The following is a 23,605-nucleotide window of genomic DNA, read 5'->3' as shown; positions in this document are numbered from 1 at the left end:
ATCTTCCCAAACTGAAACTCGTTATACCTTCAACAACACGTCCTGCCTCTATGATTTTGGCTACTACTCTAGGTGCTTCACGTGCGTGGGGTCACCCAGCACTTGCCGTTTTGTCACTGGCTTATTTCACTGAGCATCCTATCCTCAAGGTTCATCCATATTGTAACATGTGTCAGGATTTCCTTCCTTTTTGAGGCTGAATAATATTCTACCGTGTGTGTGTGTGTGTGTGTGTGTGTGTGTGTGTGTGATTTTGTTTACGGAATTGTGGACCTTTTAAATGTCCCTAAAATTACACCTGTAGGTTGTGGCTGCCATTGGTTGGGAGGGGATTTGCGTCCATTGTCAGTTCATGCTCTTTCCTGCTTTCGTGGCCCAGCCCCCAGTTGTCTGGGCTTTAGGAGGAAGGGGTCCAGGGAGGCCTCCCACAGGCTCTGGGTCTCCCTTCCTCAGGAAGAGGCTCTTCGGGCCTCTCCTCTCCTGACCAGGCAGGAAGACACGTCAGGTAGAGTCCCAAGGGGGACCAGTGGCTATGCCAGGAACCTGTGCAAAATATTGAGGGAAAATGTGGAGCCTGAGGAAGGCATCCTGAGGAAGGAGGGGCTGAGAGGGAGCTGAGCCTCAGGCAGGGCGAGGAAGAGAGAGGCAGGGAGCCTGCTGATGGGGCTGCCTGGGACAGGGGATGCAGGGGCGGGATGGGAGTGGGGGGAATGGCCGCTGCAGGGGAGGGAGGAGAAGTCGATTCTTACCAGAAGGGTGCCGGCTGCCGTTCCTACAGGAACAGGTGGCTTTCCTGGGGACTGGTCAGGTCACGGTACCTGATGGAGCCCTGGCTGTGGCCAGAGCTGCGCTGGGCATGGTGGTGGGTGAACCAAGGGCACAGCCCTGCTCTCAGGAAGCCCTGCTGTCTTTCTGAGAACACAGGACAGACACCCCATCCACCAGGAAGCTCAGTCTTGAGAAACACCGACCCCCAAACCCAAACCTCAGTGGCTTAGGACCACAGATGTTTGTTTCCTGCCCAAGCTCATGTGCAGGGCGGGGGGCCATGGGCCCTGCTCATCACAGCCTCCTGGGTGCGGAGACACACAGACACCGCCTTGAGCGTGGCCGCTCACCGGGCCAGGGGAAAAGAGAATCCCCAATGTCGCATCCTGGCTGGCAACTGCTCCAGCCGGAGGCGACCCACCTCCCTTCTGCTCAGATGCATCTCCCAGGACAGGCAGGGCCCCACCCTATTGCATGCTGCTCGGCGAGGACGTGCGATTCCGCCTCTGACCAGCAGTTGGCGCCCGGGAGCGACGCACAGAAGCCGTGAGGAGCCCTCGGACCCCGCACCTCCTTTCTCGGTGGCTTTACTGCGCTGAGCATGAGCCCCTGGGGGTTCCGTCTCTCGGCACCCCAGGCCCACAAGGCGCTCCTTCTTGGCAGGCCGGTTAAACAAGCCCAACCTCCTGTGATTTCTTGCAGCACCAACCCCCCGGGCTTCACGGCATCGTAACTCCCCTTCTTACTACTCCACTCATCTGTGTGACTGCCTCCCACTGGGACGGGGCTCCATGAGGACAGGCCCGGGTTTGTGTTACTCGCCTTCCGGTCCTCAGTGCCCGTCTGAGTACTTGGCACGGAGTAGGCAGTCGATCTCTATTTGCTGAGTAAATGGATGTGGTCCCAGGCTGGGTTCCAGGGCAGGGTGTGCCCTGCTGGCTGGTTTGTAGGAGGGGGAGGGGGGGGCGGGGGGGAGGTGTAGGGGTAGGGTTGGGGGGGGGGCTCCCCAGCAGACGATCTGAGCAATTCTTGGGAGAGTCCTCCTCCTCGGGGAAGAAGAAACCAGCTCAGAGCCTGAGCCTGCAGCAGAGCCCTAGCGTTTTGGGCTGCCCCAAGTGCGGGTCAGATCTAAAAACAGCCAGGTGTACCCGCCCCAGGAGGTCACGGTTTGATTCCCGGTCAGGGCACATCCCCGGGCTGGGGGCTCAATCCCCAGAGTGGAGCATGTAGGAGGCAGCGGATCAATGATTCTCTCTCATCATTGATGTTTCTTATATCTCTCTCTCCCTCTTCCTTCCTCTCTGAAATCAATAAAAAATATTTAAAAAACAAAACAAAAGAAAACAAAAACATCCAGGTGTGTCCCCAGCTCAGACCCCAGGGAGCTCTGACCCAGTCCCAGCGACAGATGTCTGTGCGTAAACACTTACAGAGAGGCTTTGGCCGAAGCGCTGGGACATGTCGGTTCCCATGGCCGACATGTGAGAAGCCAGAGTGGCATGCGGGCTTCTTCTCGTTTCAGGACAGAACCCTCAGCTTTGGGGTCTCCAGGTGCCAGGGGACACAGCCAGTCAGGGAGGGCCACAGGCAGCAAGACCTGGTGGCAGTGCAGAGGGGGCAGTGCCCATCACCACGCCTGACTCATGGGTAAACGAGTCGCAGTCATAGTTGAGGAGCAGTGAGGAAGAGGTATGAAGTCCTGCGGTGGCCCTGGTAAGAGACAATAAAATGTGATTAAACACCGCTATCCTGAATTGGTATTCCTGGGGAAACTTGAGTTAGCAACGAAAAAATGGAAATACAGGGAAAAGACTGGCAGTTGGCATGCCGAGTGGTTGAAAATGGCTATTTCTTGGTAGAATTATGTGTGATCATTACAAACTGTCTCTGTACTTTAAAAAAAAAGCGGGGGGTGGGGGCCTGAAAAGCAATGAAACCAAAGACAGGAAAACTTCCCTCCCTCCTCAAATATACTAGCAAACAAGATGCTTTCAGAAAACAATTCAAGTCCTAGCCAGTTTGCTCAGTGGTTAGAGTGTCAGCCTGCGGACTGAAGGGTCGCAGGTTTGATTCCGGTCTAGAATATGTACCTTGGTTGCAGGCTCAATCCCTGGCCCTGGGTCGGGGTGCGTGAGGGAGGCAACCAATGGGTGTGTCTCTCTCACATCGAAGTTTCTCTCTTTATCACATGCCCTCCCTTCCACTCTTTCTAAAAATCAGTAGAAAAAATATCCTTGGGTGAGGATTAACAAAAAAAAAAAGAAAGAAAGAAAGAAAGAAAACAGTTTGAATTAGTATAGATTCAGCCCTATTTTGGTTGTGTGGCAAGGCAGGGCTGGTCTGAATCAACAGTACTACAGGAGAAGCAGGAATCCCCAAACATGGAGGCTCGGGCTGGGAAATAAGATTCTGGAAGGGTGAGAGCAGTGGTCCCAGCCTTGTTACAGGAGGTGGCACTGGATGTGGCAGGGCTCCGGCACCAGGACACCCAGCAGCAGAAGCCAACATCCAAGTGAGGCCTCAGGGGTCATCCGGATGGAGCTGGTAGGTGTGAGCTGGGGAAGGGGGGAGAGGTGGAGGTGAAGGCTCAGAGGGGCCTGTAGGAACCCTGCTTTGGAAGCTTCCAGATCCTAGGTCTTGTCAACCCTAGAAGCCAGAGATGGAAGTTACCATGACTTTGGAGCTTCTCAAGAGAGGGAAGAGCCCTGGCCAGTGTGGCTCAGTTAGTTGGAGTGTTGTCCTGTACACCAAAAGGTCATGGGTTCGATTCCCAGTCAGGGCACATATCCAGGTTGTGGGTTCAATCCCTGGTTGGGGTTTGTACGAGAAACAGCCAATTGATGTTTCTCTCTCACATCGACATTTCTCTCTCTCTCCCTCTCTCTTCCTCTCTCTAAAATCAATGAAAACATATCTATATATAAAGAGGAGACAATATAGGGGTGGTGCAAGGATGGGAGAATTATGAAAAGTTATTCGAGGAAGAGCAAAAGATGGACATGAAGGAGAAAAGGTGATGCAAGAGAATTAACTTCATGTAACAAGAGAGCAGAGGCCTGGGCGAGGGCTGGGCCCTCTTGGGGCCTGGAAACCAGAGAAACGGGGCCTGGGCAGAGGTTTGCTAACCCCTGAGAAACTGCTGACCTCCCTGTGTCGCACTCTGAAGTGTGACTCAGCTGGTTGGCCTGTGGTGAGGAGCGCAGCCGCAGCTCTGATCAACAAGGGAGGTTCGAGAGTCAGCCCTCACCATCGATGGCTTTAGTTGGCCACAGTGGTGCCTCGGGAGCTTTTGTCCAAGACACGAAACAGGTGTGCTTGTCGTTTCTCAACCACCGGTCAAGCTCCCAGGGCCCTCAGGCTGACGAAGCACCAGATGGGCCCGTAGAGTCAGCTGATGCAGGAACATTCTGTAACATCTGTTTGAGAAGGTATCCAGGGAGGTGCGTCCAAAATAGTGAGAGGAAACTAGACCATGTGAGGCTCCTCCTAATCATCCATCCATTTATTCCATCCATCATGTGATTTCCTTCCCTCATTTCTTCCTTGCAGTTCAATTCCATCCTATCCACCCATCTGCCCATCCATCCATCCATCCATCCATCCATTCATCCATCCATCCACCCAAAAGGACACAAGGGGACAGGCATGCTCACTTTCCTGACTGCTGTAACGGTTTCACAGTTGTATACATGTGTCAAAACCCATTAAGTTGTACACTTTAGGTGTATGCAGGTGAGTGTAGTTAATTATATATCAACAAAGTTGGGAAAAAGGAAGGTAATTAGTGAACATCTATCAACAATGTTCCCAAAGAGGTATAAATACTTTTTTGGAATTATTTTTTTAAAAAAATACTATTTAATAAATAATATCATAACCCTAAAAGATATATTATAAAAATGTATAAAATTTAGTATGTGTAGGGAAGCTGTCCTGAGTCATAATTCTGTCCCATTTAAAAATTATGATTCATATTATAGTTGTAAGTTTTTTTTAAAAAATATATTTTATTGATTTTTTACAGAGAGGAAGGGAGAGAGATAGAGTGTTAGAAACATCGATGAGAGAGAAACATCGATCAGCTGCCTCCTGCACATCTCCTACTGGGGATGTGCCCGCAACCCAGGTACATGCCCTTGACCGGAATCGAACCTGGGACCTTTCAGTCCGCAGGCCGACGCACTATCCACTGAGCCAAACCGGTTTCGGCTATAGTTGTAAGTTTTGATTAGTTTTATTGTTCAAACATTAACAAATTATTATAAAATATGTTTTTATTGATTTTAGAAAGAGAGGAAGGGAACCCAGCTGGCGTGGCTCATTGGTTGAGCATCGACCTACAAACCAGGAAGTCATGGTTCAATTCCTGGTCAGGGCACTTGCCCAAATTAAATTGTAGGCTCAATTCCCAGTGTAGGCCGTGCAGGAGGCAGCCAATCAATTATTCTTTCTCATCATTGATGTTTCTCTCTCTCTCTCCCTCCCTCTCCTTTCCTTTCTGAAATCAATAAAAATATATTTAAAAAATAAAAGAAAGAGAGGAAGGGGGGTGGGGTAGAGAAAAATATTGATGTGAGACAGAAACATCAATTAGCTGCCTCCAGCATGTACCCTAGCTGGGGATCAAACCTGCAACCTGGGCATGTGCCCCGACCAGGAATTGAAACCGGCAACCTTTCAGTGCATGGAACTATGCTCAACCAACTGAGCACAGGGCATACGTGTAGTGAAATACATGGTTCTTAGGTGTGTAGTGTGATGAGCCCCTCCCCCGTCCCCATATATTTTTATTGATTTCAGAGAGGAAGGGAGGAGAGAGAGATAGAAACATCAATGATGAGAGAGAATCATTGATTGGCTGTCTCCTGCATGTCCCCTACTGGGGGTTGAGCCTGCAACTTGGGCATGTGCCCTTGACTGGAATCTAACCTGGAATCCTTTAGTCTGCAGGCCAATGCTCTACCCACTGAGTCAAACTGGCTAGGACAATGCGATGAGTTTTTAGATGCATATACCCATGCAATTCACACACCAATCAAGATATAGAACATTTCATCACCTCAGAAGGCCCCTTGGTGCCCTTCCCACATTCTCCTCTCATATCTTACCATTTTTTTCCCCCACCATAGATGCATTTTGCCTATTCTAGAACTTCATGTAAGTGAAATCATATAGAACCTTGTCTTTTGTGTCTGACTTCCTTTTGCTCCGTGTTTGAGATTCATTATTTTGTTACATGTATCAGCAATCATTCCATCTTATTGCCAAGGAGTATTTATTATATACCTTAATTTGTTTATTCATTTACCTGTTGATGGGCATTTGGGTTATTTATAATTTTTGGTTCTAATGAAACATTTTAGCAATAATCTCTTCCTTTGACTTTTTTATTGTAGTACAATATATATAATAAAACTTGCCATCTTGAGCACTTTAAATTCGGTGGCATTCATTACATGTAAAATGTTGTACCACCATTACCAATATCTATTTCCAGAAAAACTGTCATCATCTCAAACAGAAACTCATTCATATCTCCTACCCGCAGTCCCTGGTAACCTCTACTCTGCTTTCTGTTCCTATGAACTTGTCTATTCTAGATAACTGATGTGAGTGGTATCATACAATATTCATTTCACTTAGCATGATGTTTTCAGGTTCATCATGTACATGCCTCAGAACTCGGTCCCTTTTTATGGATTGATAGCATTGCATTGTGGATTTGCACCACATTTTGTTAATCCAGTCACCTGTCGATGGACACCTGACGATGGGTTGTTTACGCCTTTGGCTCTTGTGAACAATGCTGCAATGAACACTGATGTACAAATATCTATCGGAAGGCCTGTGTGTCATTCTTCTGGTATATTTCTAGGAGTGTAATCACAGGGCCGTCTGTCTGTGAATATCCTCATATAGTCTTTGTATGTACATCTGTTTTCATCTAGCGTGAGTCAAAGTTTAGAGGTGGAATGGCTGGGTCAGAGGGCAGAGGTATGCTTACCTCCATGAAAAAGTGTCAACTGAAGTTTCAGTGATCGGGCCGTTTTGCACTCCAACCAACAATGTGTGAAGCGCCGTTGCCCCACACCCTCATCCACACTGGGTGTGGTCTTCCCCACACCAGCCCTTTCTGTGCCGAGTGATTAGTGAGATTTTTAACATCTCACTATCTTGCTCAATAGATATTGTTTATTTTTAAAAATTGAGATGTAATCAACATATAATACTATGTTAGTTTCAGGTCTACAAGGTAAGGATCTGATATTTGTATATATTGTGAAATGTTCACCACTAAGTCTGGTTAGCACTTCTCAGCATACTAGTATGTGGTCACACTTTTTTGTCTTGTGAGGTGAACTTTTCCTCTCTTAGCAATTACCAAGCATACAATACAGTATCATGAACCATAGTTACCATTACATCCTCAGGACTTACTTATTTATAGCTAGAAGTTTGTATGTTTTGACCACCTCCACCCACCACCAGTCTGTTCTCTCTTTCGATGAGTTTGTTTTTTGTGTGTATCTGTTTTCTTTTTAGATTCCACATGTAAGTGAGATCTTGTCTTTTTAATTGTTGTCATTTTGATGCCATTATCTTGTACTTTTAATATAGAATTCCCTCATGACTTATGATATTGAGCACTTTTTCAAGTGTTTATTGGTCATCCTTATCTTCCTTATAGATTAACTGTTCAAATATTGTGCCATTTGAGAAACTGTATTGCTTTATCATTATGGAAGCAGTCGTTGCTACAATAAGGAGCTCATAGATAGACCCACATGTATACGGTCAGTTGATTTCTGACCTAAGTGCCAAAGCAATTCAATGGGAAAAAAAATGTTTTTCCCCACAAATTGATCTGAAACAGTGGAACCTCAGCCCAGTTCATTTGAGATGAATCATAGACCTAAATGTAAAAACTAAAAAAGATAAAACTCCTAGAAGAAAACAAGAGGGCGTCTCCATGACCTCGGAGGAAGCAGAGAGTCCCTGAAGAAGACACAGAAAGCAGTCACTTTCACGCAGGAACTCTGGGCCGGGGCTTGGCTTGCCATGTACCATCCACAGATCCCACCAATAGGAAGACAGTGGGATCTGCTTGGGGGTTCTTCACACACGACCCCTAAGGCCTGGGTAGAGGCTTGTGACTAACTAGGGGAACTGTGCCCTGTATCCTCAACACCCCAAGCAAGGACTTACTGGAATGTTTGATCTGATCTCACCACAAACACCACAACAGAGAGAGACATGAGTCACCTTCCGGGGCCCTTTCCCCTTAATTAATGTGGTCTTCACACACTAGCCCAAGGTCCCCACAAGCTCTCAGAGCAGGCCTCGGTCATGAAGAGGCCTGGGGACAGGAGGGAGATGCTCCTGCCAGAGGGGTAGCAGCTTTGCCCTGGACACTTAGAGACAGGACCCGTGTGGAGTGGGGGAGAGCTCGGGGCCTGGAGTCTAATGGACCTGGGTTCAGATCCTCCCACCATCCTCTCGGAGCTGCGTGTCCTTGGGCCTCTCTGAGCCCTGGTTTCCTTGTACGAGGTGAATCGAGTTTGGCATCAATTGACCATTTGGTCTGAGGGCTGTTCTAGGCATGGTGGGCACCCTGACCGTGGGGCCAGCCTTGCCTTCAAACAGTCCACGTGGAGGTGGAGGCAAATGCAGTACCTCAGACTCAGCTTTGCCCAAACAAGCTCCCTTTCCTACATTTCCTGCTTCGCCACCAGTCCCTCAGCCTCCCAGGCCCCAAACATTGCCAAACTTGTGCTTCTCTCCTCTGTGTCCTGTATCCAATTAGCTACAAAGGCCTATCAACTCTTCCTTTAAAATGCCTTTTAGCAAGCAATCCTCCTGTAGCCGACACTGCTGTTGCCAACCCGATTCCCATTCCTTCTTATTCTTCCTGGCAGGATCCCAGCTTTGCTCAGTGTGGCAGCAAAAGGGACTCCATCCCTGTCCGCTCACAGGAGCTGCGTGGAGGCCCTGCAGGGCTCAGGAAAGGGCCGTGTTCTAGACAAGGAGGCTGCGCTGCAGTGAGGACTCAGCCTGGCTGGGCCTCCTGGGCAGTGGCTGGGTGGGCTCCTTAGCGATGGCCCTGAGTGGCCTGGGTGGGACGTGCTTCAGGGAGGGTCCTGGCAGGTGCCTCTCCCATCTCTGCAGCCGGAGGTGAAAGACCCCAAAGGAGGTGGAAGCTGGGGTCTAGTCTCCCCACCCACTCAGCTCAGAAAGTTCTAGTCTGTGTGTGTGGGGATGATAGGGAGCATGGAACGCCCCCTCGAGGTACCGCTCCTTCCCCCTCTTCTCCCCAAATCGGTGTTTGTGGTAAACCCTGTGTCGTGGGGAGGTGACCTATTAGAGAGGAAGGACCCGGCAAGGTCAGACTGCAGGGCTCCCAGCCTCTATAAGACAGAGCGTGGGAACTTCCTGGGCAGCTCCCCACCATGGCGTCCTGGGTCCTCCTGCTCCTTGCCTCGGCGCTCCTGGGCTCCCCAGGTAAGGACAGCCCCTCAGTGTGGATCCCCACGGCTCCCCGCCCCTCCCCAGCTTTCTTGCCCTCATCACGGAGGCCTTTCCCTCAGAACCAGGTCCAGCCCAGCCTGTCAGTGACCTGGCCGATGGGAGAGGCAGCCCGTGGGAAGGAGTGACTCTGCTGTTTCTTCCCCAGGTCTGGCCTTTTCTGGTGTGACCCCTGAGTGCTCCGACCTGGCGATGGCCCCCCTGGGTGATGGAGAGCAGCTCTTCCCATGCCTGGTCCAGGGGGGCCTCCAGGTACTGGGTTCCTGCTCACCTCCTCAGACACTCCTCTCTCTCCTCCAGGGACAATGCCAGGGGCAAGGGCTGGGGGTCTCTGAGGAGCAGGGAGTGGGAGGGGAGGTTGAGCTGCTTTGGCTCATACCTAGGCTTGGGGGTGCTGGTGCTACATTGGTCTGCTAGGCCCTCCCCAAGAGGGCCCTCTGGGGTCTGACAGGAGAGCAGGAGAGGGGCACATGCAGGCTGGCAGAGATGTTGTCCTGGGGTCTCTCAGGGGGGTGAGCAAGGGCCGGCCAGCTTGGTTCAGGCCCTTAGGACAGAAGGATCATAGATGAACCTGCTGGCCTGGGAGTGTGTGGGAGATGCCTCGAGGGCCTTCCTTTCCTGACAGGGTAACCTGCCGACCACAAGGGAGCGGAAGGGCGTCACCTGTCGGCTGTGCAAGGGGATAATCCAGCAGCTGTTGGACATGGTGGGAGAGCAGCCTGACGAGGTGAGGCTTGCGGGGTCTCGGCTGCTGCTCAGGGATTGGGCGGCCTGGGCCGATCTCCCTGGGTTCCCAGCAGGGATCCTGGGCCCCTCCAGCGTCTGTGGATGGACCTCAGAGAAACCCGGGAAGTCACGACACTCTGGGAGTGTGGACGTGGGAGGAGGAGCGGCCATGGTTCCGGGCAGTTCTCAGGGCAGAGCTTTGGGAGGCGGGTTCCAGGGCCCAAGTCAGCCCTGGTAAATCCCAGATCTGCCACTGGCTGCGTGGGCTGAGGAGTCACGAACCCCAGGCTCTGTGTCCTCATCTGTGGAATGAGATGGACAATCATTCCCACCGGGCAAGTTGCATACGCCCTTACAGGAGCAGAAGGGGGTGGGGGGCTGAGTAAATGCCTAACAGGTGGATGTGTCACAACCAAGAGCCATGGTCTCCCTCTCCCTCCCTCCCTCTCACTCCTCCAACCCGCTGAGCATCTTGGTACTGCCGGGCCCACCCTCAGGCCTGGGTAGCAGATGTGTCTTTCTCCACGGGGATGGCAGAACAAGACACTTTAAAATCAAGGTGCCAAGGCTTCAAGCTCTGATCGCCTCCTGACCTTCCCACACATCCCCTGTAGGTGGAGAACCAGCCAGGCCCTGACCCAGGAGGCCACATGGGCAGAGCCTTTAATGTGGGTCTGGTAGCCATGACACCATTCTCCACTCAAAAGCCAGGGGCAGTGGAACAGGGAATTGCGACCGTGCAGGGCCAATAGCCTTCTCTCAAGAGTCCCTACTGGCCAGGCTTTGGCCAGAGCCTGGGGACTGGGAGTGGGAGCCGGGCCCTGTCTCTCCAGTCCCTGCTCCCATGGCCACCTGGCACCAGCTCCTCCCACCCAGCGCTGCCCAGGGCCCAGAGCTGCCGAGGCCTGCAGGGTGGCAGAGCTGGGCAGAGCTCCTCTGGCTCCCGTGTCCCACCGTGATGCTGCCACTGCAGGACACCATCGCCCAGGCTGCGTCCCGCGTGTGCAGCAAGGTGAACGGGTTCCTGAGAGGCCTCTGCAAGCGCACCATGAGGAAATCTCTTCAGCGCATCTCTGTGGACATCATGGCTGGCAAAGGGGCCCAGGAAGTCTGTGTGGACATCCGCATATGCAAGCCCCAGGCAGGTGAGTGCAGAGGTTACAGCAGGGCCTCCCCCAGCAAGTGTGACATGGGCTAAACCAGCCGTGGGCAAACTACGGCCCGCGGGCTAGATCCGGCCCGTTCGGCTGTTCTATCCGGCCCACGGAGCTGAAAGAGCGGAGGGTTCTCTTGCCCTCCCCTCCGCTCCTTCACCAGCAGCAGTGTTAACATGGCAACGTCGGGACACACGGCCGCAGCTCCTTCTGAGTCCAGTTTAAGCACCCATTGTGGCCCTCGAGTCAAAAAGTTTGCCCACCCCTGGCTAAACACACACACACGCACACACACACACACACACACACACTCACACAGAAACTTCATAAGCAGCTCACGTGTGTCCCTCCATGCTGCCCTGTTTTGACACATTACTCCCCTCACTTCCAACATGGGCAAGTGTGGAGAAGTGGGGCAGGTGGGCGTTAGCTGGAATGTTGGAGAAGCTCTCACCAAGAGCTTTGGGAAATGCTCCTAAGGTCTTGGGGCTTTGCCCCTGCCAATCCTGGCATCAAATCAGGTCTCCATGTCCCCTCAGCTGTGTGACCCTGGGCAAGAACATCACCTCTCTGCGCTCCAGCTTCCTCATCTCTGAAGGCGGGGGCGGGAGGTAATAATCCCTATTTCTGAGGTTGGAATGAGGATGAATGAGATAAAGAGCTTAACCACCAGGAAATGCCCTGGGACTGAGATATTCCAGAGACAGCAGAGCCCCAATCAACTCCAGTCCCCAGCCCAGCCCAGATCTTTGGGGATGGGAGCCGAGGCCACATCCTTCCCCATGACCCTGGGGGCCTGAGAGCTGGGCTGGGGAATCCTGCTGGGCAGGGAGGGCTCCCCGAGTCCCTTTCCCAGCACTTCCCAGGCTCTGCCCAGAGAGAACAGGTGGGGCTGGAGGGGGCCTACGACTGGCCCTGGCAGCTTCTCTAGCCTCAGGGACGCTTTGGGCCCTGATGCTGCAGATACACGGGTCGCCCCTTAGTGTGTGGTGGGTCCCCATCGCTTCCTGTCATTAGATCCTGTGGCTTTTATCTTCAAGGCCCCACAACCTGCACGGTCTCCTACTGGCTTCCAGATTGTGGCTCTGGTGTGCTGAGCAGACAGGTGGCTCTGAGTCCCCGTTTCGCTGTAGACCCCACACACCCACAGCTGTCTCTTCTCTCCATTCTAGGTCTCCTGTTAGCCTCTGGCTCCACCCTGGGGAGGAAGCACAAGAACTCCAGCCCTGGCTCCTGGCCCCTCCTTCCTTCCTAAATCCGGAGTCAGCCTCCAGTTTCTCTCACCTCCCTCCTCCTGCCTCCCACCAGACCCCCGCCCCCCCCCCCCCCCACACACACGCTGCCCTAGAGAATAAAACGTGCAAGCTTTCAGGCAGCTTGTTTCCTTTGGTGTTTTGTGGGGTGGGTGTGGTGGGTGGGATGGGCGGAGGCATGTCAGGGTGACTCATCCATTCATTCAGTAAAGGTGTGAGCTGTGGCCCCCACACTGTTCTACGTGCTGGGGATTAAGTGGTGGACATGGCAACCTTAGCAGCTCTCACACATCTACACTAATAAAAGACAAACATGCAAATTGACTGTACCTTTGCTACGCCTTAAGCCATGCACACCAGCCAATCAGAGTGACTATATGCAAATTAACCCAACCAAGATGGCGGCCAGCAGCCAAGAAGCTGGAGCAAGCAGGAGGCTTGGTTGTCCCAATGATGGAGGAAGCCAAGCTTCCCCACCTGCCACGGAGGCTCTGAGCTCCACTCAAAGCAACAAAGTTTCAATTATAGAAGGTAAATAAACCCCAGAATAAAAAAAGAAAAACGAATAAAAGGAGAGGCTAGGAGCTTCCGTCGCCACAGGGCTTGGCCAGCCTGAAAATGGCCCTCAGCACCTCACCCAGAGTGGCCAGGCACCCCAGTGGACCCCCCACCCTAACGGGGGTGTGGCCAGCCTGAAAACAGCCATCAGCCCCTCACCCAGGCTGGCCAAACCTCCATGGGGTGAGGGTCCCCACTGGGGCAGGGGGCTTGAACAGCCTGCCAAAAGCCATCAGCCCTTCACCCAGACTGGCCAGGCACCCCAGTGGGGACCCCCAACCCTAAAGTGGGTGTGGCCAGCCTGAAAACAGCCATCAGCCCCTCACCCAGGCTGGCCAGGCACCCCAGCGGGACCCTCACCCTGATCCCGGACAACCTCCAGGGCAAACCAGCCTGCCCCCACCTGTGCACCAGGCTTCTATCCTATATAATAAAAGGGTAATATGCAAACTGACCCTAACAGCAGAATGGGAATGACTGGTCACTATCACACACACTGACCACCAGGGGGCAGATGCTCAATGCAGGAGCTGCCCCCTGGTGGTCAGTGTGCTCCCACAGCGGGAGCTCGGCTGAGCCACAAGCCAGGCTGATGGCTGCCAGTACAGCAGTGGTGGCGGGAGCCACTCCTGCCTCCCCAGCAGTGCTAAGGATGTCCGACTGCAGCTTAGGTCTGCTCCCTGTTGGCAAGTGGACATCCCCCGAGGGCTCCCGGGCTTCCAGAGTGATGTCTGATTGCCAGCTTAGGCCCAATCCCTGGGAGCGGGCCTAAGCCAGCAGGTGGTCATCTCCCAAGGGGTCCCAGACTTCGAGAGGGCACAGGCCGGGCTGAGGGAACCCTCACCCCCTGAGTGCAAGAATTTTTGTGCACTGGGCCTCTAGTCAACATATAATACTATGTTAGTTTCATGTGTACACCATAAGGATCTGATATTTGTATATATTGTGAAATGTTCACCACTAAGTCTGGTTAGCATTTATCAGCATACTAGTATGTGGTCACACTTTTTTGTCTTGTGAGGTGAACTTTTCCTCTCTTAGCAATTACCAAACATAGAATACAGTATCATGAACCATAATTACCATTATATCCTCAGGACTTACTTATTTATAACTAGAAGTTTGTATGTTTTGACCACCTCCACCCACCACCAATCTGTTCTCTCTTTCGATGAGTTTGGTTTTTTGTGTGTATCTGTTTTCTTTTTAGATTCCACATGTAAGTGAGATCTTGTCTTTTTAATTGTCATCATTTTGATGCCATTCTCTTGTACTTTTAATATAGAATTCCCTCATGACTTATGATATTGAGCACTTTTTCAAGTGTTTATTGGTCATCCTTATCTTCCTTATAGATTAACTGTTCAAATATTGTGCCATTTGAAAAACTGTATTGCTTTATTATTATGGAAGCAGTCGTTGCTACAATAAGGAGCTCATAGATAGACCCACATGTATATGGTCAGTTGATTTCTGACCTAAGTGCCAAAGCAATTCAATGGGAAAAAAAAATTTCCCCCCCACAAATTGATCTGAATCAGAGGAACCTCAACCCAGCTCATTTGAGATGAATCATAGACCTAAATGTAAAAACTAAAAACGATAAAACACCTAGAAGAAAACAAGAGGGCGTCTCCATGACCTCGGAGGAAGCAGAGAGTCCCTGAAGAAGACACAGAAAGCAGTCACTTTCACGCAGGAACTCTGGGCCGGGGCTTGGCTTGCCATGTACCATCCACAGATCCCACCAATAGGAAGACAGTGGGATCTGCTTGGGGGTTCTTCACACACGACCCCTAAGGCCTGGGTAGAGGCTTGTGACTAACTAGGGGAACTGTGCCCTGTACCCTCAACACCCCAAGCAAGGACTTACTGGAATGTGTGATCTGATCTCACCACAAAATCCACAACAGAGAGAGACATGAGTCACCTTCCGGGGCCCTTTCCCCTTAATTAATGTGGTCTTCACACACTAGCCCAAGGTCCCCACAGCGCTCAGAGCAGGCCTCGGTCATGAAGAGGCCTGGGGACAGGAGGGGGATGCTGTCTGAGCTCCTGCCAGAGGGGTAGCAGCTTTGCCCTGGACACTTAGAGACAGGACCCATGTGGAGTGGGGAGAACTCGGGGCCTGGAGTCTAATGGACCTGGGTTCAGATCCTCCCACCATCCTCTCGGAGCTGCGTGTCCTTGGGCCTCTCTGAGCCCTGGTTTCCTTGTATGAGGTGAATCGAGTTTGGCATCAATTGACCATTTGGTCTGAGGGCTGTTCTAGGCATGGTGGGCACCCTGACCGTGGGGCCAGCCTTGCCTTCAAACAGTCCACGTGGAGGTGGAGGCAAATGCAGTACCTCAGACTCAGCTTTGCCCAAACAAGCCCCCTTTCCTACATTTCCTGCCTCGCCACCAGTCCCTCAGCCTCCCAGGCCCCAAACATTGCCAAACTTGTGCTTCTCTCCTCTGTGTCCTGTATCCAATTAGCTACAAAGGCCTATCAACTCTTCCTTTAAAATGCCTTTTAGCAAGCAATCCTCCTGTAGCCGACACTGCTGTTGCCAACCCGATTCCCATTCCTTCTTATTCTTCCTGGCAGGATCCCAGCTTTGCTCAGTGTGGCAGCAAAAGGGACTCCATCCCTGTCCGCTCACAGGAGCTGCGTGGAGGCCCTGCAGGGCTCAGGAAAGGGCCGTGTTCTAGACAAGGAGGCTGCGCTGCAGTGAGGACTCAGCCTGGCTGGGCCTCCTGGGCAGTGGCTGGGTGGGCTCCTTAGCGATGGCCCTGAGTGGCCTGGGTGGGACGTGCTTCAGGGAGGGTCCTGGCAGGTGCCTCTCCCATCTCTGCAGTTGGAGGTGAAAGACCCCAAGGGGGTGGAAGCTGGGGTCTAATCTCCCCACCCACTCAGCTCAGAAAGTTCTAGTCCAGGGGTGGGCAACCCCTAGCACGCGTGCCAAACATGGCACGCCAGTAACTTTTGCTGGCACGAGAAACCCTCTCTTATAATCTTCCATTTACAATTTTTTTCTTAATACTGACTTTTTTTTTCTTCATATAAATGCAGTGTAGATGCATCTTAGATAAAGAAATAATTTCACATAACAAGTTTATCATAAAGACCATAGACATGGATTGACGAGAGAGAGAGAGAGGAAGAGCAATTTCTATTCCTCTGCCTTAACTCTCCCTGCCTTCCTAGATCCGACCAGTGTTTTGGTTTCATCCACATACGCTTGTGAATCTTTGTTCTCAGTGATGAATTTTGTCAAGTCTCATAATAGGAGTAGCCTGACGGATGAAAGTAGTAGCTCTTGCATACCTCTGAAGGTCACGAAATATAAACCTGATGTAAAATCTGTCATCAGTGATGCAGCAGCAAAAGTCCCACTGATAATATCAAATGGAGCCATAAAGTTTTCTGTCGGACTATCAGTGTACATGTATACATTAAAAAATAAATGTATTTTTCATCATCATCTACTGCTTTTTTGTCGCTCGAATGAATTTTATTATCTCTTCAAGGTCCTCCACATACGTATACCTTAAGAGATATCAAGTAGGCGTAACATGTTCTCAAAAAATTAGGGTTGGCACACAGAAGAATTTTGAGTCAGAGATTTTGCTGGTTTTGGCACGTACTCACAAAAAGGTTGCCCACCCCTGGTCTAGTCTGTGTGTGTGGGGATGATAGGGAGCATGGAACCCCCCCTTGAGGTACCGCTCCTTCCACCTCTTCTCCCCAAATCGGTGTTTGTGGTAAACCCTGTGACGTGGCGAGGTGACCTATCAGAGTTGAAGGACACGGCAAGGTCAGACTGCAGGGCTCCCAGCCTCTATAAAACGGGGCGTGGGGACAGCCTGGGCAGCTGCCCACCATGGCCTCTTGGGTCCTCCTGCTCCTTGCCTCGGCGCTCCTGGGCTCCCCAGGTAAGGACAGCCCCTCAGTGTGGATCCCCACGGCTCCCCGCCCCTCCCCAGCTTTCTTGCCATCATCAAGGAGGCCTTTCCCTCAGAACCAGGTCCAGCCCAGCCTGTCAGCGACCTGGCCGATGGGAGAGGCAGCCCGTGGGAAGGAGTGACTCTGCTGTTTCTTCCCCAGGTCTGGCCTTTTCTGGTGTGACCCCTGAGTGCTTCGACCTGGCGATGGCCCCCCTGGGTGACGGAGAGCAGCTCTTCCCATGCCTGGTCCAGGGGGGCCTCCAGGTACTGGGTTCCTGCTCACCTCCTCAGACACTCCTCTCTCTCCTCCAGGGACAATGCCAGGGGCAAGGGCTGGGGGTCTCTGAGGAGCAGGGAGTGGGAGGGGAGGTTGAGCTGCTTTGGCTCATACCTAGGCTTGGGGGTGCTGGTGCTACATTGGTCTGCTAGGCCCTCCCCAAGAGGGCCCTCTGGGGTCTGACAGGAGAGCAGGAGAGGGGCACATGCAGGCTGGCAGAGATGTTGTCCTGGGGTCTCTCAGGGGGGTGAGCAAGGGCCGGCCAGCCTGGTTCAGGCCCTTAGGACAGAAAGATCATAGATGAACCTGCTGGCCTGGGAGTGTGTGGGAGACGCCTCGAGGGCCTTCCTTTCCTGACAGGGTGACCTGCCGACCACAAGGGAGCGGAAGGGCATCACCTGTCAGCTGTGCCAGTGGATAATCCAGCAGCTGATGGACATGGTGGGAGAGCAGCCTGACGAGGTGAGGCTTGCGGGGTCTCGGCTGCTGCTCAGGGATTGGGCGGCCTGGGCCGATCTCCCTGGGTTCCCAGCAGGGATCCTGGGCCCCTCCAGCGTCTGTGGATGGACCTCAGAGAAACCCGGGAAGTCACGACACTCTGGGAGTGTGGACGTGGGAGGAGGAGCGGCCATGGTTCCGGGCAGTTCTCAGGGCAGAGCTTTGGGAGGCGGGTTCCAGGGCCCAAGTCAGCCCCGGTAAATCCCAGATCTGCCACTGGCTGCGTGGGCTGAGGAGTCACGAACCCCAGGCTCTGTGTCCTCATCTGTGGAATGAGATGGACAATCATTCCCACCGGGCAAGTTGGCTATGCCCTTACAGGAGCAGAAGGGGGTGGGGGGCTGAGTAAATGCCTAACAGGTGGATGTGTCACAACCAAGAGCCATGGTCTCCCTCCCCCTCCCTCCCCCTCACTCCTCTAACCCGCTGAGCATCTTGGCACTGCCGGGCCGACCCTCAGGCCTGGGTAACAGATGTGTCTTTCTCCACGGGGATGGTAGAACAAGACACTTTAAAATCAAAGGTGCCAAGGCTTCAAGCTCTGATCGCCTCCTGACCTTCCCACACATTCCCTGTAGGTGGAGAACCAGCCAGGCCCTGACCCAGGAGGCCACATGGGCAGAGCCTTTAATGTGGGTCTGGTAGCCATGACACATTTCTCCACTCAAAAGCCAGGGGCAGTGGGACAGGGGGCAGCAACCCTGCAGGGCCAATAGCCTTCTCTCATGAGCCCCTACTGGCCAGGCTTTGGCCAGAGCCTGGAGACTGGGAGTGGGAGCCGGGCCCTGTCTCTCCAGTCCCTGCTCCCATGGCCACCTGGCACCAGCTCCTCCCACCCAGTGTTGCCCAGGGCCCAGAGCTGCCGGGGCCTGCAGGGTGGCAGAGCTGGGCAGAGCTCCTCTGGCTCCCGTGTCCCACCGTGATGCTGCCACTGCAGGACACCATCGCCCAGGCTGCGTCCCGCGTGTGCAGCAAGGTGAAAGGCTTCCTGAGAGGCCTCTGCAAGCGCGCCATGAGGAAATCTCTTCAGCGCATCTCCAAGGACATCATGGCTGGCAAAGGGGCCCGGGAAGTCTGTGTGGACATCCGCATATGCAAGCCCCAGGCAGGTGAGTGCAGAGGTTACAGCAGGACCTCCCCCAGCAAGCGTGACATGGGCTAAACACACACACACACACACACAGATACACACACACACACACTCACACAGAAACTTCATAAGCAGCTCACGTGTGTCCCTCCATGCTGCCCTGTTTTGACACATTACTCCCCTCACTTCCAACATGGGCAAGTGTGGAGAAGTGGGGCAGGTGGGCGTTAGCTGGAATGTTGGAGAAGCTCTCACCAAGAGCTTTGGGAAGTGCTGCTAAGGTCTTGGGGCTTTGCCCCTGCCAATCCTGGCGTCAAACCAGGTCTCCATGTCCCCTCAGCTGTGCGACCCTGGGCAAGAACATAACCTCTCTGGGCTCCAGCTTCCTCATCGCTGAAGGCGGGGGGCAGGGGTAATAATCCCTATTTCTGAGGTTAGAATGAGGATGAATGAGATAAAGAGCTTAACCACCAGGAAATGCCTGGGACTGAGATATTCCAGAGACAGCAGAGCCCCAATCAACTCCAGTCCCCAGCCCAGCCCAGATCTTTGGGGATGGGAGCCGAGGCCACATCCTTCCCCATGACCCTGGGGGCCTGAGAGCTGGGCTGGGGAATCCTGCTGGGCAGGGAGGGCTCCCCCAGCCCCTTTCCCAGCACTTCCCAGGCTCTGCCCAGAGAGAACAGGTGGGGCTGGAGGGGGCCTACGACTGGCCCTGGCAGCTTCTCTAGCCTCAGGGACGCTTTGGGCCCTGATGCTGCAGATACATGGGTCACCCCTTAGTGTGTGGTGGGTCCCCATCGCTTCCTGTCATTAGATCCTGTGGCTTTTATCTTCAAGGCCCCACAACCTGCACGGTCTCCTACTGGCTTCCAGGATGTGGCTCTGGTGTGCTGAGCAGTGACAGGTAGCTCTGAGTCCCCGTTTCGCTGTAGACCCCACACACCCACAGCTGTCTCTTCTCTCCATTCTAGGTCTCCTGTTAGCCTCTGGCTCCACCCTGGGGAGGAAGCACAAGAACTCCAGCCCTGGCTCCTGGCCCCTCCTTCCTTCCTAAATCCGGAGTCAGCCTCCAGTTTCTCTCACCTCCCTCCTCCTGCCTCCCCCCCCCCCCAGCGCCCTCCCCGCCACCCCCCACCCCCCACGCTGCCCCAGAGAATAAAATGTGCAAGCTTTCAGGCAGCTTGTTTCCTTGGTGGATTTGTGGGGTAGGTGTGGTGGGTGGGATGGGCGGAGGCATGTCAGGGTGACTCATCCATTCATTCAGTAAAGGTGTGAGCTGTGGCCCCCACACTGTTCTACGTGCTGGGGATTAAGTGGTGGACACGGCAACCTTAGCAGCTCTCACACATGTAATCATGAAACACTGATCAAGCACACACTAGAGCCACCATTGCTACAGCGACTGGGGTCCTCGGCCAGTGTACCCCAGATGCTTCCAGAGTGCCGGGGTCACCAGCAGGGCCCCAGGGAGAGTTCAGCTGGTCCTAAGGAGCAGAAACCACCCTTCTCCTTTGGGCAGCCAGCCGCCTGCTGCTGTTGGGAGAGTGTGTTATTTAGGATTCCTTTGGTTTTAAGCAACAGAAGCTTTAGTCCACTCTGACTTAAATAAAAAGGTAATCTATCTGCTGAATTAACCTGTCCACAGAGGGCTTCCGGCACAGAATGATCCAGAAATGTGTGGCGTCCCCAGAGCTCCAGCCCTGGGTCTGGGCCATCCTCTCATTTCTTCCCACCTCCACAGTCAAGCTGACCTCAGGCTACCTTCCTTCTTGATGGTGGAAATGGCCCCACCAGGCTCAGATGTGCCATCTGTGCACACATGATGGGTTGGGTCACGGGGGGGAGTCCCGTGGCAGCTCCTCGTCCAGTAGCTTCCTGGGAAGAGCAAGGAAGCTCCTTTCCCAGGAGCCCCGCCTGTTTCTCCGCAGCAGCTCCCCTCAGCCCTGAGGGCCAGGCGCCCCCTGGAACCCATCACTCTATCCAGCGGCCTGGGGTTCACTGAGCAGCATAAGACACGTCAAGGCACACTCCTGGGCTGAGGTGGGTCCACGTGGCCCTGACCATTTGGTTGCGTTGGACATGAAAGTCTGGGAAGAGGTTGTTGCCAGAAGAAGGGGAAGTGGATCCTGGCCACACAAAGAGCAATGGTGCATCCGCCAGGGTTCACACACACACACACACACACACACACACACACACACGCACACGCCTTCTGCATGGATGCATTACCATTTGTAGTAAGTAGGCCTTAACAAATGGATAGATGGTGGTGACATTTCCAGAGGTGGGGATGACATCTGGGTGGGTGCGTTTGGAGGGAATAATGAAGAATTCCCTCCACGTGAAGCTCATCCAGCAGATATCCAGGTAGAGAGGTCAAACAGACCACTTAGATGGGGAGGGGCGACTGGGCCAGGATCCCCCTTTGAAGTCCTGGAATTGGATGCGATGGCCTAGAGCAGTGATTCCCAACCTTTCTATCCCATGCACACATAAACAGTTACTAAAATTCTGCTGCACACCAAAAAGCATATATTTCTCTCAAAATAGGTATAACTTTGATTTATTCACATTGGACAGCTAGGTTGTGATGGCTGTTTTCATTAAAAAAAAAGATAGATGTTTTTATTGACTTCAGAGAGAGGAAGGGAGAGGGAGAGAGAGATAGAAACATCAGTGATGAGAGAGAATCATCTATGGCTGCATCCTGTGCGTCCCCCACTGGAGATTGAGCCTGAAACCCAGGCATGTGCCCTGACTGGGAAGCGAACCGTGACAGCCTGGTCCATGGGTCCACGCTCCACCAGTGAGCCACAGCGGCTTGGCTATTTTTCAGTTTGACCATCTGTGGGAAAAGAGGTCAGTGCCCCTGACCTAATAGGTGTTGCATGTTTTAAAATTTTGCGACACACAGGTTGAAAATCGCTGGCCTACAGTGAGTGCAGCCGGATAAAGCCAGTGTCTGAGGACAGACCAGCCAGTCAACATGAGGAGGCCTAGGTGGTGGAGGGGGAGGAGCCAGTGAGACAGGGGGAAACCAGGCACAGAGCCAAGGAGCCAAGAGGACAAAATGTTTCAGGGACAAAGGAGTGTCCAGCGCTGCTGGGAGATGGACAGAGGACTGGCCACCGGCTCTGGGTGCCTTTGGGTCTTGGTGACCTTGATAAGAGCCGTTTCTAGGGCTAGGAGGGGACAACACCCCACTGGAGCAGGCGTTGGGGATGTGATGTCAGCATATACGCACAGCTTTGTTATGGGTTTGCGGTAAAGGGCTGGAGACAAATGGGGCAGAGCCGGAGGCCAGGTGGAGTTCAGGGTGGGGTCTGGGTTTAAGGTGTTTGCAGGCTGATAGGCATGGCTGATGGTGCAGGATGTCACCGGGAACAGTACAGGTAAGGCCTTGAGAAGAGAGAGGGTGGGACCAGGGCACAAAGGAGGGTCAGCAAGGACTTCTAACCCTGGGAGTATTAGGGGGTGGACTCCCCTTTAGGGACAAAAGCAAGCCAAGGACAGCGGGCCAAGCCAGCTTCTGGTTATCGCTCAGAAGGGAGCTCGAGTGCATTGGCCTCACAGTCCAGACTGCTGTTGAGGTGCCTGCTCTTCCCCAGCCCCTTCTCAGTTCTCTAACATCACCTCTCTCACCACGGGCAGCCCCCGGATGCCAAGCTATGTCATGTCCCTCCCGGCCACTTCATAGACCCCTGACCTAAGCAAGAGCAAATTTGGAAGTTCCCCCATTTTAGTCCAAACCACCTTAGCCAGCCCTGTCCAGGTCCCTGCAGCTGTCCCCTAGGGATCTCCAGATTTCCTTCTCCCCCACATCCCTGTCTCCGCACAGCATCAAGGGCTCTTTTAAAAGTGCAAACCGCTCCTCAGCGTCCTGGGAGAACCCTTTCGTGACTTCTTATGGAATTCTGGACCAAGTTCTGACTCTGTTAGAATCTGGTGTCAGAATGGTAAACCAATAAAATACAACACCTGCCTCATGCATGTTACTATTAAAAAACAATTATAACATCGCCTTCAATTTACCCAGCGCACTAAATCTCTGTCATTAGGAGAAGTAAAAATTATCAATTTAATTAAACTGCATCCCCTAAGTAGTACCTGTCAGCTCAGTTCTGCGTGTGAATATGAATATGCTGAGTTTGGAGGTTATCCTGAGGAGAAGCACGTGTGTGATCGAGCTGGAGTGATATCTCGTGCTTTTTACTTCACTACCTATTTTATCAGGGAACACTATTAAAAAAATGTATATATATTTTTTTCATTTTTTTAAATATATTTTATTGATTTTTTACAGAGAGGAAGGGAGAGAGATAGAGAGTTAGAAACATCGATGAGAGAGAAACATCGATCAGCTGCCTCCTGCACATCTCCCACTGGGGATGTGCCCGCAACCAAGGTACATGCCCTTGACCGGAATTGAACCTGGGACCTTTCAGTCCGCAGGCCGACGCTCTATCCACTGAGCCAAACCGGTTTCGGCAAAAAAATGTATATATTTTTTATTGATTTCAAAGAGGAAGAAAGAGGGATAGAGAGATAGAAACATCAATGATGAGAGAGAATCATTGATTGGCTGCCCCATGCACACCCCCCACTAGGGATTGAGCCCGAAACCTGGGCATGTACCCCTGACCGGAGTCGAACCCGAGACCCTTCAGTCCCCAGGCCAACGCTCTAGCCACTGAGCCAAACCATCTAGGGCAGGGAACACTATTTTTTAAATTGTGGTTAAAAACCCCATAACATAACATTTACTATTGTAAATTGCCGTATCGATCTCCAATCGGGGGCATGCGGGAGGCAGCCAATAGATGTT

At 52.7% G+C, this 23,605-nt stretch overlaps 2 protein-coding genes across 2 annotated transcripts; both read left to right on the top strand.

The window, feature by feature from the left end:
* Positions 1-9,125: 9,125 nt before the first annotated feature.
* Positions 9,126-12,741, top strand: LOC308526487 (antimicrobial peptide NK-lysin-like). The gene is made up of 5 exons (XM_081101587.1): positions 9,126-9,267; positions 9,440-9,543; positions 9,917-10,018; positions 10,991-11,162; positions 12,344-12,741. Exons 1-5 carry the CDS (start codon positions 9,216-9,218, stop codon positions 12,424-12,426), a joined length of 513 nt encoding a protein of 170 aa, XP_080957713.1. The 5' UTR covers positions 9,126-9,215; the 3' UTR covers positions 12,427-12,741.
* Positions 12,742-16,848: 4,107 nt separating this feature from the next.
* LOC308526489 (antimicrobial peptide NK-lysin-like) lies at positions 16,849-19,858 on the top strand (the record flags this gene model as incomplete). The annotated part of the gene is made up of 5 exons (XM_081101589.1): positions 16,849-16,900; positions 17,073-17,176; positions 17,550-17,651; positions 18,625-18,796; positions 19,752-19,858. 5 exons carry the CDS (start codon positions 16,849-16,851, stop codon positions 19,832-19,834), a joined length of 513 nt encoding a protein of 170 aa, XP_080957715.1. The 3' UTR covers positions 19,835-19,858.
* Between the last annotated feature and the right edge of the window lie 3,747 nt (positions 19,859-23,605).

Source organism: Myotis nattereri (genome assembly GCF_964212035.1).
Source record: "Myotis nattereri genome assembly, chromosome: 10".
NCBI lineage: Eukaryota > Metazoa > Chordata > Mammalia > Chiroptera > Vespertilionidae > Myotis > Myotis nattereri.
This window is presented reverse-complemented; position numbering and strand designations above follow the sequence as displayed.

Excerpts from the sequence above, each read along its gene's own strand:
- LOC308526487 (XM_081101587.1), top strand. The coding sequence starts at position 9,216 with ATGGCGTCCTGGGTCCTCCTGCTCCTTGCCTCGGCGCTCCTGGGCTCC. Across the intron at positions 9,268-9,439 it reads GGCGCTCCTGGGCTCCCCAG|GTCTGGCCTTTTCTGGTGTG; the intron begins GTAAGGACAGCC and ends TTTCTTCCCCAG. Across the intron at positions 9,544-9,916 it reads TGGTCCAGGGGGGCCTCCAG|GGTAACCTGCCGACCACAAG; the intron begins GTACTGGGTTCC and ends CTTTCCTGACAG.